At 41.8% G+C, this 16181-nt stretch overlaps 1 protein-coding gene across 8 annotated transcripts in view; it reads right to left on the bottom strand.

Moving 5' to 3' along the window:
* Positions 1-3168: 3168 nt before the first annotated feature.
* Positions 3169-16181, bottom strand: part of akap13b (A-kinase anchoring protein 13b) — a 76916-nt gene continuing 63903 nt past the window's right edge. For 4 of the 8 annotated variants that reach the window (XM_042496483.2, XM_088080625.1, XM_042496485.2 and 1 more), the window contains 11 exons: positions 14741-14823; positions 14457-14648; positions 14217-14372; positions 13862-13932; positions 12558-12602; positions 10771-10821; positions 10482-10676; positions 9751-10032; positions 5392-5511; positions 5058-5283; positions 3169-4028 (listed from right to left, as the gene is read on the bottom strand). In XM_042496483.2, the coding sequence (XP_042352417.2) occupies positions 3943-4028; positions 5058-5283; positions 5392-5511; positions 9751-10032; positions 10482-10676; positions 10771-10821; positions 12558-12602; positions 13862-13932; positions 14217-14372; positions 14457-14648; positions 14741-14823 (1507 nt within the window). In that variant the 3' untranslated portion in view covers positions 3169-3942. The other 4 variants (XM_042496484.2, XM_042496486.2, XM_042496487.2 and 1 more) reach the window with 4 other exon arrangements.

The raw sequence follows: 16181 nt of genomic DNA, 5'->3' as shown, positions 1-16181 counted from the left end.
GACAACCAGGCCATCAGTGCACAACAGACAGTAAACTCAGAGACATGACCATGTGGCAGCCACCAGGCACAAACAAAGAGAAAGGCAGCCTTTATGCCACAGGTGTCTTAAGTAGGCTGCCAATTTAGGGGGGTTGGGAAAGGGGAGGAGCTGACCTACTTTTTGGAGAGGCTGCAGTCTGCAGCCTCTAACTCAGATTCTCTCTGCTACATATAGTATAGCTTTTTTAATGCTATTTTGGATGACATGCTATAGTATGCCTTTTTTATGCTATTTCGGATGATAGCAATAGTCTGATTTTTATATGCTATTGTGGCAGTATAGAGACCTGTGGGTGAGCCTGCCTAATTAGCACCACAGCCAACCACCAGAAGCGCACCCTCCTATAAAAGGGGCCGATCCCTCCTTGCTAGTTCTCTCTTGCTGCTCCTGACGGTGACGTCGCTTCCAGGTCAGACTTTTGTGCTTGGACAGGTAACGCGGTTTGTCTGCTCACCTGCTGCTTTCGGCTCATGTGGCCAGGAGCTAATGTTTGTGTGTCATGCAGAGCGGCTGACTTGGGGCTTCCAGAGACTCCTGTGTGTGTGTGTCACCTAGATGGCCTGCTGTGGTAAGTTTCTCTCCCTCTCTGTAAACTGCTAGTCATGACCGTGGCTAACAATTGCATGATTGTAGGTACTTAGGTACTTTGCCAAGGGATAATCCTCGACCCTGTGAAACACGCTGTAGGAGTCTTCCGTAGCAAGTCTAATTTCAACTTGCAGCTCCCCTCGTGCATTTTCAGCATATGCTCCAGTAGCTGCGCGATTCTTTCCCTTTTCCTCTGGTGTGTCATACCCAGCCAACTCTGCTAACCGGTATGTAGCCTCCCGCATTCCTAATTGTTATAAGCACGTGTGAATGTGTAGATGATGATTTGTCGGGTCCTCAGATCCCAGCCGCCCAAGAGCGTATGAGCGTCAGCTGCCCAACACTGCGCGAGTGACGCCGGCATCAACTGATCGGGTGCGGCGGGTTTAAAGTGATACATCGCCACAGCTACAGGGGGCCGCTGCTGCTTTGTCTTACCGCTGCTGCTTTGTCTTACCGCTGCTGCTTTGTCTTACCGCTGCTGCTTTGTCTTGCCGCTGCTGCTTTGTCTTGCTGCTTGTCTTGCTGCTTTTGACCGCTGCTTCTTTGTCCTTGTTTTAGGTGCTGCTTTTGATGCTATGCTCTGTTTTTGCTTTTCCTGTTTTTCTTTGCTTCTGCACCAAGGTTTTAATCACCATTAATTCACCAATTTCAATGTAGTGATTGAATAGTGGGGTTAGAGCCCTCCCCACATTTATTTCTTTTGTTTTTGTTCTCATTAGTTACTTATTTAGTTTCTCTGCCTGTTTGCCTAATTTATCTAATTTCTTTGGTTTTGATATTTTGGTTGGGTCGAGGGTTATTCTTTCAGTATTTGTCTTTATTTCTTTCATTTGTGGTTGGTAGTTTGTATTGTTTAGTTTCTGATTTGTATATAAGTTTTGGATATTTCTGTTCGTTGAATTTTGTTGCGACCCCACTAATTTTCTTTTGTTTTCCTCTTTAGTTGCTGAGGTCCGGTGGTGGTGGTGGTGACCTGGTGGCGGGGTTCCCCCCTCCCTTCTCGTGTGCTGTGCTCCCCGGGGTTCTGGGTTTCCTCACCGAGTGTGTGCTGTGTGTGACTGTCACGTGTGTTTGGGTGTTTATATTTTTGGTTGGGGATTCTCCGCATCAGTCAGTAGCCCACGCACCCTGGTAAGCCTAGGCTTTCATTTAGTTCCCCCCGTTGATTTGTCCCTGTGTGAATGGTGTTTTTAGTGTTTTAAATCGATTGTTAAAATAAAGAATGCTTGTTTGAACGGAACCGTGTCTACTCTGCCTTGAGTAAAATGAACTGTGTGCCTTAAAGGTGAAATTGGTTTAAAACTAATTCCTGGGGCGAAACTCCCCAGGTGGCGTTGTTGGCAACAATATAGTTGAAGTGTGCAATCTGACCAAAAACTCTTATACTCTCACACCTGTCTCTCGCCACACTATTTTTGACAACATGCTCTAGTATTAGTGTTTCATGCCCTTCTGGACGACATACTATGGTACTTTTTTCATGCTATTTTGGACAACATCTTTTAGTATGACTTTTAATGGTATTCGAACGAAATGCTAAAGTGTGACTTTTTAATGCTATTTCTGATGATGGCTATAGTATGACTCTTTTGTTCATTTTTGAACAACATGCTGTAGACTGTAGATGCTGTAAACTTTTTTCAACTATTTTGGAAGACAAGCTATAGTGTGACTTTTTTGTGCTATTTTGGACGACATGCTATACTTTGACTTTTTATCCTTTTTTTGAACTACATGCTAAAGTATGGATTTTTTATGCTATTTTGGACGATATACTATAGTATGACTCTTATGCTATTTTAGACAACATGCTATAGTATGACCTTTTTTTTTTTTTTTTTGAATGACATGCTATAGTATGACTTTTTGATATTTTGGATGACTTGCTATAATATGCCTTTTTATGCTATTTAGGGCGACATGGTATAGTATCACTTTTTTTATGGTGTATTGGACAACATGCTTAAGTTCAATGCTATTGCTGACGACAAGTTATATTATAAAAATTGTGCTATTTTGGACGACATGCTATAGTATGACTTTTTATGCTATTTTGAATGACAAGCTATAGTATGACCTTTTTATTCTCTTTTGAACGACAAGCTATAGTATGACCTCATGTTTTTTCGGATGACATGCTATCATATGACTATTTTATGCTATTTATGATGACATGCTACTGTATGACTTTTTTATGCTATTTCTGAAGACATGTTATAGTATGTCTTTTTTATGCTATTTTGGACGACATGTTACAGTATGCCTTTTTCATGCTATTTTTGATGATATGCTATAGTATAACTTTTTTTTCCTATTTCAGACAGTTTGTCACCATTTGCCTTAATTATTGAACCTGCAGCACTGTTTTGTGAAGTAGAAAACTTGACCCAACTGTCCATCAGCATGAGGGAGAGTAGATAATTACTGAATTTTCATTTTTGGGTGAACTTTCCCTTCAGATTAAAAGTTGCTTGAGTTAATCAGTCCAGGTCCAAGACTGCAACCAATCACAAAAACTGAGGAGTCAACACAGGCTTTCAAAGTAACAGCAATACTTTATAGAAATGGCACTCATTATTGGTTCTTGTTAAAATTACAGTTTAACCTATTGAAACCTCAGCAAATTGGCTTGATTTCTTTCATATTTATGATAATTCTAAATATATAGAGGCATTTTTCTTCAGTTATAAAAAAAATCTAAATCTACTTCTTTCTTGCAATTTGTGGAACATTTCTTACCAAGTTGCTCATTGCTTTTTCCCATGTTTTTGAAAGAATTTGCACCAATTTGCTTAGGTTTCGAAGCTTTAAATACTTGTGAAAGGTGTCTGAAAGCAGCACAAGAAAAGTGATGACATTCCTGGTTTCAAAGAGTTAAAGTCTTGTGGAGGTTTGACCTGAAGCACCATGTGACATGATCTTACACACAGTCTGCGGACTGGCAGCAGGAGGAACTGCACAACATGTTGTCACACTGCTCGGCTGATCCTCCTCAGCCTTCAGTCACATCTCTCACTGAGAGACGGCTGTGGAGGAAACATTTTGTGAATAAAGTCCTGAATGAGTCATCAGCTCAGCATGAATCCATCTGCTGTCTCCAAGAGGAACTCATCACTGTTGTTGACCTGGGACACACGCAGGTAAGTCAGATTGTCATACAGTTTGCTTCTTGCCCATGATGTTCCATCCTGTCCGACAGGAAGACAGGGACAGTGTCCAGAGGCCAGGCAGTCAGCTAAGACATAGGCATTTTATATCCAAACAGAGAATTAGGGAACACCTGGGGTCCTGTTTGCTTTCTCAGGAAGGTTAGAAGTTCACATGTGCAGCGTTCAGGTCGTCAGCAGAAGAAGTTCCATCATTCTGAGGATCTGACATCACTGCAGCTTTGCTCTCTGAAGAGACATGAAGACACAAGTCATTACCCGGTCGAGAAACAGTCCAGCACAAACACTTAAATAGTAGCTAGTTTTTTTGTTTTGTTTTTTCTAGAGGGCCTCCTGGGGAAATTTGGTGTGTCAAAATTTCATACCCTTTATTCCTGGTGAATTTCCATGCACACATTTCTGGTATAAATGTATTTTTTAGGTGGGGGGAAATAAATTTCAGGTGCCAAGTAACAATTATAAATATGAAAATATAATGAAACATAATGCAGTAAATCTTTAAGGCTTTCTGCATTGCTTTCATATATATCAACACACAAGTTGACATGATTTTCCCTTCAGTCTTGCTATTTTGCTTAAAGAAGTAACTTCTTTAAAATTCCACACGACAGCTCTTCATGTCACAGCACAGTAACTCATTAGAATTCATTCATAAACCCCTGGACTGTAGCTCAAGTGTATTTAAGCAAAAATTTTTTCTCATATTCTAAACTTTCTACTTCCTTATAATACATCCATGCTTTCTACACGGTAAAAAAATACTCCCCATATCTGAGATCTCTAAGGAGTTGAGAATAAAGTTGTAATGTTTTGAGGGAAAAAACGTTGTATCCTACAGTCTGCTGTTTAGTCTGACAGACACAGGGTCCTGTCTAAAACTCTCTGGGGCCGACAAAGTTTAGGGAAGTGGCACTTCAGCAGTACAACACTGACTGCCCCTTTCTCTCTCTCAAGGCACATATACACAAAGGCTGCGGAAGAACACATCAAAGGCTCCCTTTTAAAAGTATTGCTTATGCGCCCTGCAACACCCTCGGAACGCCACCTGGGGTGGTACTGCCCCCTTTGAGAAACACTCCCCTAAAGGAAACTTTCATTTGCTGCAAATCTGACACTCTCTAATAACAATTTAGATTCTTGAAAAAATGAGGCATTTCCCTGTCCACAGTGGCTCGTGTTTAAGTGAAGAGCAACATTCAGAGATATTCCAGGTGAAGACACTAGAGAAACAGGATGGATATACTTTGTTGATGGTACCTGTCTGACTTTGCTCTCCTTCGCCCTTCTTCTTCTTCTTCTTCTTGTCCTTCTTCTCTTTGGGTTTGGTCAGCTGGAGCAGTTTGGTGGGGAGCTGGGACTCCTTCTCTGCTCCCTGAGGCTTAGAGGAGGCTGACGAGGAAAAGGGGTTAAAGCTTTTGCCCATCCTCTTGGATCCAATGCGGAGAAAAGATTCTTTGGTTGGGGCAGAGGATGAGAGCTCAAACTGCAATGCAGACAAAGAAGACTTCTTATAGGACTCATAGCAGCCGACTAAACTGTAACAAACACACTGGTCTGTTCTCCTTCTGTAAATAGGAGGACAATATTTTACCTCTTTTGGCTGCTCTGCTGCTTCATTTGAATCGAGATCCAGAGAGCAAGTGCTGTGGAACATTATGGAGTCCTCAGAGGTGATGGAGGGAATCCGTTGGTTCCTCTGCGGCTGCTCTGACTGTAAAGTATGCAGAGAGACATGAAGCCACAGAGAACTGTACTGTTTTATCTTTAACCCAGTAATAACACCCTTGAGGGAAGTGTTTTTTTGTGATTTTATGTAGTGTTATGAAGCACCACAGATCTGGGTGGGGCCTCACAGAGACACAAGGCTGCTGTGGGCTGTAGAGGATGTTCATTCTGGAACCTGTAGCATAAAAAACAAACTCAAAACGGCTAAAACATGAAACTAAGGAGCTGAAACAGAAAACGTAAACATCCCATCTGCTAATATTCAGGTACTTTAATGGGGGATTTCTACTACAGCATATTTACATAGTATTTCCATGCTTTAATGTTCAACAACACATGATTTGTCTCACACGTCTAAATGGACCTGTATTTCCCTTCTGTCTCATACACTTGGTTTTAGTGGTTCTCTGTACAATTTTCAGTCACTTTACTCACTGAGCTGGTAGCTAAAGTATGCTTTGCTGCATCCACAGCAGGACATTGCTTAGCTTCTGTGCCGGTAGATTTATTTTATTAAAGATGTTAACAAAACACAGTTCATAAAATAAGCACAGGTCTCCCATGTTTAACTCTATCTTTATAATTTACAGTTACAACTGAAAATGACAACAGAAATAAACTAGTTTGCCAAATGAAAGTACCTCCCTTCAAAACAGTGGGCAGTTTTCTACCTGTAACATATTGTTATTGTTAATGCAACTTTATGATGATTTGGTCAATATAGTAAATTTGTGACATCACAAATTCACAGAAGTACTAATATAAAGGCACAGTTTCTGAGTGCAGCCTGTTGACATGTCTCTGTGGACAGACAGCTTTGATACTTTCACAATTTTTACATACAGCCCCTTCACCTGCTTCATGATAAAAAAGAAATGGAAAACTGACTTTTTAAAATATGGAACCTTTAAGTTAAACCACACTGTCATAAATCAGTTTAGATTTTTATGTTATGAACCTGTTTTGAGTATGTAAAAATGCCAAAGAGCTGAAACACAATGATGTGTCACGTAATTTTCTTTTTTAAAAATGGTTCACATAATATTGGTATGAAAAAAAGATCGTTCACGAACTGTTATCAAAGTATTTGAACTGTTTGAATGACCCTCAGTTCATTCATTGTATGGATCATTGATATCATGTAATTTATCAATAATGTCTCCTATGTGAATTATTTTACCCTTTACAAGGCAAACCCACCAGTTATCCCATACAGAGGAGTCTCTCTGCTTACTGGGACGGACTGTCCAGTCAGCCTCAACCACTGTGAGAGGTATGTCATCTGTCTGTTCCCATGAGGTCGTCCTGCTGCAGGGATGGTAATTAGGCTTAAGTGGAGCCACTAAAGCTTTGTGCATCCTTGCCAAGCCAAGATACAAATCAGCATTTGCTCGCTGTCTTATTAATTTCCCTTCATTTTTACAGTTGATCAGTCGATCAATCAATCAGTGAGGATCTGTCACTACTGGAGTTATATTTTTATAGCTCCTTCACTATTAATGACATTGTATCCACATTATGATAGTGTGTGTGTGTGTGTGTGTGTGTGTGTGTGTGTGTGTGTGTGATCACAGTGACCACAGAGCAGAAACATGAGCAGTCAGCACAGCCCTCACAACACAAACAGCTGTGAGTAATAAAGTAGGGAGTGAAGCTGTAAACCAACTGATGTTTACAGACAGTTTGGCAATAATTTCACTGCTCATCTTCATTTTCTCTTCCAGATAACTGTGTCAGAGTTGGAGGTTTGTTTCCAGTCAGTCTCATCACTTCATTTCTCTTCAGAATGTCTCTCTGTTCTTATTTAACACAGTCATATTTTGGCAAGAACTACATTGAAACGCAGACACTTCCCCCAGAAGCTGTTATCCTGCATGGCCTGTGATTTTTACCTGTCAATTTCACAATCACATTCTTTATAAACTCCTACTGGGGACAATGTGCTGAAAGAGACAGGCTCTGTAATTAGCAGAATATTATCAGAAGTTCACTGTGCACCACACAGCTGTTTTTGGATGAAAAAAGCTTCTTAAAGAGTCCTGTGAGCTCAGCTGGACATGAGCAAAGCTCCACACATTGGGCCTTGTGCAAAAAACAATATACAAGCAAATTTTCTCTTGTTTTTGTTCCTATCCACTGTTTGCTCTTATTTTGTTTTTAGCCACTGATTTTGGGAATTTACCATTGTTTTCTTACTTTGTTCTTCTCTGAGATGAAAGAAAATTGTGGTGGTTTTGTTCTGTCTAGGAGTGCTTTTTATTGTGTATCTGTGTGCTTGTTTTGTCTTCTTGTTCTGCTGTGTTCCAGGGGCTGGGCGTGGCTTCTGGGTGCTGGAGCTCACGGCTCACTTCTTCACCTGCTCCTCATCAGTGATCAACCTGCAGCATATGTACCGCGGCTTCTCTCCTGTTCGTTGCCAGATTGTCTTTCCACCTTACCCTTGGTATATTGGCCACATCTCATGAGTATTTTTTCCTGTGTTTCTCGAGACCGCTACTACTTTGAGATTTTTTGCGCTTATGGTATTTCTATGCTTGTTTCAGTACCTGCTGCCTCAGCGCCCAGCCCCCACCACCTTTGTGTTTGGAACCTCATCGCTCACCTGCACGGATCTGCAGCGGTTCACCAGCCCCACCATTCCCTCCAGCTTCTCCAGCCCTCACCACCCACCTTGCCGCTCCATTCCTCTAAGCCACTCCAGCCTCCTCCGCCATCTCAGCCACAGGACCCATTCCCTCAACACCATTCCCTTCATTCATTCCTTGCGCACATAAAAATCATCGTTATATGATTTAACCCCTTGTCTGTGTTTGCTCTTGCTCCTCTCGTTTATTATACTCCGTACCGCAACAAAAATGTTATGACTAGTCTCACCAACATCAACAACATCGTTTTCACAGTCCACAAACTATTGCCCAGCCCAAAGAAAAATACGTTTTATTTTACATTTAAAACATTTAAAAATGCATGGATATAATTTAATTAAATGAATATAATTTAATTAAATTAAGATAATGTTTTAGATTAATTATAATGACTGGATTATTAAATTCCAGAGCTAAAGAAATACAACTATACTTAGTCCACTGATACCAGTTCCTGTAATTTCAGTTACTGTGCGTACCTCTACTGACCAGAGCTAGAATGTAACTATGTACATTTACTCAAGTACTGTACTTAATTACAAATCTGAGGAACTTTTGTTACTTCATTTATTTTAATCTCATGCCATTTTCCACTTCTTCTCCACTACATTTTAGAGAGTCATATACTCTTTACTCCACTGCTCTATCTCTAGTTCTGTTTCTTTTGCCAGTACTCATATGAAAACAAACAAGATCAGTGGAAAAGATTTGTTGATTAATTAGAAAATATTTTTATAATTGTTTAAATCATTTTTCATGCAAAACATTTTATTGTTCCATCTTCTCACAAAGATGTAAAGGACTTGCTGCTTTTCCTTTTAGCTATTTTTATTATTTTGATTAATTTCATGTATTTAAAGTACATTTAATACTACTTTAAAACTTTTAGTATACTATTTTTAGTATACTACTGATATTTTAGTAGTAACGGAGTGTTATGAGTACTTTTACTAAGGATAAGTAAAGAATTTCAGTTCTTCTCAACCACTGCTGCTGACACAGCAATGTTCTGTCAGTGGGATTTTGATTTTCTTGACACTGAAAAATCACCTTTACTTTAAGTTTATTTCACACTATCTCGATTTCACCACTGTTGCAGTTGCACTGTAGCCTTTGTTTGGTGTTATATTTTCAGTCTTGTTCATGTGTCAGAGTCTTTGCACATGGCACAAAACCTGCAATTACACAGCGTTTAGGGGGTGTTACCTGTGCTAACAGGTGACTTATGATCAGTGGGATTTATCATTGAACACACCTGGTCAAAGTAGATTTGGATGATTAAGAACATTTGTGCATCTGAAATTGAGTTCTCTTATGTTTTCTCTTAGCAGAAAATTAAGAGAAAATATAAAAGAAATTTAAGAGAATGTTACTGCATGAGGCCCAGTGTCAACCAGCAGCAGCTTTGATCAGACGGAGGACCAAAGGGAGCTGTGTTGTGGAGCAGAGGAGCTGCACCTCTGCTCTGAATACGGCATCAGGCTAACATGACAGTCCCCCTGATTTCAGCCCAGATAACATTCAAGGCTTCATTAGCAGGTGTGCATCATCGGTACACCTTCACTCTGAGTGACTCTCACCTTTTCTCTCCTCATGGCTTCCAGTCTGTCCGTGTCTGTCCTGAGAGCCTCCGTATCTCTCTCCAGCCTCCGCTGCGCCTCCCTTAGCCTCTCCAGCTCTCTCTGGTACTCCTCTTTCTTCCTCTGTAGCTTTTCTCTTTCCTCCATCAGCTCCTGACGCCTCCTGCTGGTCTGCTCCTCCTCCACCCTGAGCCTCTCCTGCCGCTCTGCCATATCTTTCTCCTTCAGCTCCCATAGCTTCTCTGTTCTCCTCTTTTCCTCCTGGTATGCCGCCTGCTGTTTCTAAAACAAGGCACACAGGTATGCAGGTATTGTGTTGAATGTAAGACTATAAATGCTTGTGCTACTGAATTCAAACACAGACCGAATCTGGCCCCCGATAGGGTGCCAGGTGGCCCCCTAACTATTTCCTAATTGACACTAAAACAAATTGATTCACTCTGGGAATTGTTTTTGCCAGAGTTCATACAATAGCATCAAAATAGAGCTTCTTGATCAAAAAAAGTGCCAGTAGAGGATGCCACACACACACCGTAGACACACAGACCCTGATGTCCTAAAATCCTAAAAACATGTATGGGGCTGCTGTGATTTGCCTCCGGCCTCCTGTCATTTTGAAAAAGCAGCCCCTAAGCAAAGCAAGTTGAGTATCCCTGCTCTAATGTCTCAGATCACTGAAGCCATGCTTCATTCTGTGGGAGACTAATGAGGAGGCAGAGGTGAAAGTGAACCTGCAGTGTGGCTGCCTCCTGTCGCTGTCTCTCCACACTCCTGTGTTTCTCCTGCTCCATGACGGACGGGGTGCACAAAGAGGAGGAGGATGAGAGTGAGGAGGAGGACGAGTGTCTGGAGGAACTGGAATTGAGCCGGTCGTTCAGGGTCTGCCGCTGGTCCTGAATGAACGAGTCCTGCTGAGCCACCACAGCCTGGAAACAGGAGGAGGTGATGAGGGGTTGTACACACAGCTGTATATGGTGTGTATGTGTGTGTGTGTGTGTGTGTGTGTGGGGGGGGGGGTACCTGCAGTGAAATCAGCAGCTGGTGAAGATGGCTCACACTGTGCTGCACCTGCTGGAGTAACATGGCGTTACAATCACATGGAGGACTCAGAAATTACAGTTCGAGCTATTTTAGGACTCACCAGTCTTTTGATATGGACAAGTTTGTCATCCTAGATGAGTATATTGTCTCCCTCTGCTATTATATTTTTAAGATCTCATTAATACAGATATTTGGTTCCTGATTTCTGCAAACAATGATGCCAGCAACTGTGTTCAACTTTCACTCTAACGTGATATTATCATGTAGAGCTTTTCAACACTCACGGGACAATTCTTGCTTTGTTTATGTCAAAAACAGCAAAGCTGGACAGTCAGTTCAATTTTATTTATAAAGCCCATTATCACAAACCACAGTTTGCCTCAGAGGGCTCTACAGCATGCAATATCCCTCTGTCCTTAGACCCTCACAGCGACTAAGGAGAAACTCACCAAAAGAACCCTTTTATGGGAAAAAAACAGTGTGGACACAGACAGTGAGGACAGACAGCAGTGAAGATGGAGCAATGGTGAGGACAGCCAATTGTAGACTGAAACAGAACAAAGAAATAAGAGTACACTCTTCACAGTAATGTGTTTTGGTAAATGAGAAAATACGTTTGTTTTGAAGCCTTTAAAAAATATCACACTTGGACTACCACATATTTTACCTACAGTGGTTGGTGCCATATTTACTGTGAATAAGTTGTGACATTATATCAATAGGTAAATATTGGTCTCACAGTGGGCTGGTAGTGCAACTTTACTCCAAGCATCAAAAAGTTCAAGTTGTCTTTACGACAGCCACTGCTGTCAGTAGCCCCCCAATAAAAACAACAGACAACATATGAAAACAAAAACAGCACTACTAAGTGTGAGCATGTATCACCAAGTGTTTGAGTTTTTCAGAGTTGCATGTTTGCGCTTTTCTTTTCAAGTAACCAAAAAAGCACGAAAGGACACTGTTTTTGTTACATGTGGGATGGAAACAAAAATCTGTCATAGGTTTGATTTTATTGAGGTGTGCAGTATTCATCCAAAGCGCCAGCACCTTATCCTGATCAGATTTTATAATCATCAACCATAAACACCATCTCCACATTCAGGAACAGACTTAAGACTTTCCTCTTAAAACTTTCCTCTTTTCAACCTTAAAAATTTCACTTCTTAAACAACATTTAAGAAAAATGACAGTAAAGTTACCTTGTACCTTTGATAAAGCTCATAGTTAAGGCTGGCTCAGGCTTACCTTGAACCAGCCCCTAGTTAGGTTGACATAGACCTAGTGTGCCGGGGGACTTCCTATGGTACACTGAGCTCCTCTTTTAAGTCAAGTCAAGTCAATTTTATTTATAGAGCCCATTATCACAAAACATGGTTTGCCTCAGAGGGCTTTACAGTGTGTGAAATCCCTAAGCCCTTTGACCCTCACATCACCCAAAGAAAAACTCCCGAAAAAGAACCCCTGTAACGGGGGGAAAAAAAGGAAACCTCAGGAAGAGCCTTAATGAACCTACCTATTAATAGTTAAATAATAGTCTAACCATTGGCTGCCTGGTAGTGCAGCTTTATTTTAAGCATTAACAAGTTACAAAATCTTTACAACAGCCGACAATCAACAGTCAGTCCAACCTGTCTTTATGACAGCTACTGCTGTGATGATGCTAACAAGCCAAAGCAGTAAAACTGTGTTTGTGATTGTAGCACGCCATTAACCCTGCAGTGAGTGTTAGCAACAGGCCAGCAGGTGAGGCAGCCACACACACTTACCTCATTGTTTCTCTTCAGCAACATCTGTAAGCTTGCAGTGACTCCCTGAGGCAAGCACGCACAAACACACACACATACAAACCTCATATTAACATTTTAAGCACATACAGTAAAGCCTCTTTTCCACTGCACAGAAAACTCACTAACACCTACTAACAATCAGCATTCACACCTGCATCAAAAGACTCTGCAATAGTAATGGGTATTTGTCGCCTGTGGCAATGATGGAAACACAACACCTGGCTGAACACACCAATTGTAGCAGCTTATTCTGTGAGATACATTATGCACTGCCTCTACATATCATCTATCTCCTTCAAGCAGAGCTCAAACACCGATCCAAAGTAGTCTGCACTGAGTTTGAAAGAGATTCTGAATAAGAAAAAAAGATAAGTGACCAGAGCAAGATTTTGTCAGCCACGCATGCTGCTCTCTACTGTTAATTTGTTCTCTGGCCTGTTTTTTAATGTAAAATGTGACATACCAAAAAAAAAGAGAGAAAAAAAACCCACACACAGAGAGGCATAATTGTTTGCTGCAGAGCCGTGTACACAGCTGTGCGCTACTGGCAGTGGGAAAGCAGGCTGATAGCTAATGTGGTGGAAAAGGGGTATAACATAATGCTGAAAGCAGCAAGTGTAGATCTGTGAACAGCAGAGATGTTGGACAGGCACAGATGTGAATTTGCTTGGCTGAGTCTGGAAACTCAACAGCAACTCAAGAGGGACAAACAACTGGCCTATAGAACACTGTTACACTACAATCTACAGTAAGGTTAGAAAGCTACCTAGTTAATGTTTGCCTAATTAACAGTTTAGAACAGCTGTAAAGCAGAGTGATACATGAAGAGTTAAAAGTCTCAGTCATGTTGTACTGTATATCAGCACTCATGGAATGCCTCTCGACCAATCAAATTGCTTGGTCGGAACTCACTGGTGTATAATTCATCACGTCCACACATTCCATAGTAATAAACATCTGTGTCTTCCAGACAGTGCTGATTTAAATAACAATAAAACTATGAGTTCCTTGTTTAACAAATCATTTGGCTCAACAGTTTTGATAAACACACAGTGTTCATCTGTAAGAACATATTCATAAGGAAAATAGCAGAGGTGAATAAGCTCACAGGTGAATGTGTTCAGAGTTTCTCAGTTAACCAGATATTCCACTGAAGTGAAGAGCAGCTTTTGGCCTCAGGCTGTGTTTATCAGCCACAGTCTGTGACATTCATTTTTAGAAGAGATCCATGAACAAAGTGCACACATAAATAATGAAAACACAAAGATAACACACATACACACCTTCTTCAACATGCTGTCTGACTCAGTCCTGCGGAGGTCTAGCAGTTCATCCCCCTCTTCCTTCTCTCCATCTGAGGACAGAAGAGAGAAGAGGAGTGAAGGGACTGAAGGGCTGTAAAGGATAATTAGGTTTGTCACAGCAGGTGATCATCAGCTGGGGGATGTCATGCTCTCAGAATAAAATGAGTCCTCAGGAACCTGAAACAATGAGTGATGACTGAGATCTGCCTGTAGTAACCCTGCTGTCAGCTGGAGCAGCAAAACAGAATGACGCTTAAATAACTGCTGACCAAAAGACACCTGAGCCTTTACTTTCCTAAATGTGTGTCCCTGTGCATGTGTGTATGGCTCTTACTCTTGCTGCTGCTCATCTGGTGACTGTCAAAGCCTCCGAATGTCTCAGCTCTTCTGGGCAGACACACTGTGCCTGCACCGCCCCCTGTCAGCTCCCCTGGTGCACTGTAGCCCGCTCCACCAACACCGTTGTGGACTAAACCGTGAAGCCTCTCCACTGGAGACAGGGAGACAGAGAGATGGAACATGTGATACATGAAACAAACATTTCACCATGATAGAAGCACTGAATTCTGCTCACCTTCCCTCAGGGCATCCTTTATGATTGGCTCCCCCTTTGTGACATCATCAGGTGTGGCCACGAATAACATCTGCTCCCTGACTGGTGGATTAGTATCATCAGAGCTGGGATTACAGTCAGCCAGGTCTCTGAAGATGTGGACCTTCTCCTCCAATAAACTGATGATCTGCTCGTCTTTCCTCCGTAGAAGCTCTGGAATAAAACGCACGTTCATGTATTAGTGACATGAATGCGAGGACACTGGACAATTACAAAAGAATACTACACAATATGTGAGTAGTCACCTCGAATCTCTTTCGCTCTGTTCTCCTGCTGCCTCCTGTCTTCTTCTGTCTCACTGGGAACTCCCTCATCCTCATCTTTCTGCCTATCAACACACACATACAGCCTCAGTGTGAAGTTCAAATATCATCTGACAAGATTTATTCTCTGTCCGAACAAATTAAGGACCTCTTTGAAAAACAGCAGTTGAATTGTGACAGTAAAATAACTTTTCCACTGCTTCAGTGCTTCATGTCAGAGTTGGGTGTATGCTGAAGAAGTCAGACATCTTGAAAGAGTTCAGTGCAACCTTTCAGTCCAGTGTGGTTTATTCTTTATAAATATGACACATTTCAGTCAATTTTTTCAATCAAATCAATTGTTTTATTTTTGTTATTAGGGTGCCTGCACTGCGTAGCAGTGAAAGAACCTATCACTACTCAGCGCAACACATACCCCAAAGCTAACTACTGACTACCGAAGCTGACTACAAGTGGCCCTGCAGGAGCTTAAGTTCATGACTCTTTGAGGCCATAGAACATGGCCATACATTGACGCAGAGAAATGATTCAACATGGTTGGATTGAATGGGGTTTGAAAGCTGACAACCCAACACAGCTGGCTCATGGGACCCCATTTACTCCAATACAAATTGAGATGAGAAATTTCTGGAAATTGGCTGCCACAAACTTTTCTTTACACAGTGATTTGGGATACATAGCAGATATTTTTCCAGACAAAAATTATATGGCTGCGTTCATTACGACCTCCTCTCTCTCCCTGATGTAATATTTTGACTATTTGGTGAAAGGTATGGCTGTAAAATGGACCAGTTTAACAGGGACATTTCCATTAAATTCAACTGCCTCCATAGAGCTGAACCAAGAGGAGAGGGGGGAGAGGAGGGGTGCTGTTGGGCCATTAATCACTATGGCAACGGACACTTTCACACACAGAGAGACATCCTGGTGCGTGCGTGACTTTTCAATGTAAAGTGATGCCTGGCCCTGCCCATCATTGGCCTTTGTGGCCCCTCAAGTGGAGACGGCCCTTAATTGGCCCTTGTGGCCAATTGAAGATGCCGGTTAGTAATTATAGATTGGCCCCTGTGGCCCCTCAGGTGGAGATTTACCATGGCAACAGGCACTTACACACACACACAGAGTGCCATCCTGGTGTGTGCGTGACTTCTTCAATACAAAGATGCCATTTAGTGATGCCTGGCCCACTTGTCCACTAGTCATTGATGGTAAACTGACCCTTTATATTGCCATCATTGGCCCTTATGGCCCCTCAGGTGGAGAGGGCCCTTAATTAGCCCTTGTGGCCAACCGAAGATGCCGGTTGGTAATGGGTCCATTTATGGGTTCTCCGAAGGAGGGGCCACAAGTGGGCCATTGATTGGCCCCTGTGGTCCGTCAGGTGGAGGGATCTAGGGTTGACTGTCAACGTGTTTACACTGTG

This window comes from Plectropomus leopardus, chromosome 7 (assembly GCF_026936395.1).
Source record: "Plectropomus leopardus strain MGB_pleo_1.0 chromosome 7, ASM2693639v1, whole genome shotgun sequence".
Lineage (NCBI taxonomy): Eukaryota > Metazoa > Chordata > Actinopteri > Perciformes > Serranidae > Plectropomus > Plectropomus leopardus.
This window is presented reverse-complemented; position numbering and strand designations above follow the sequence as displayed.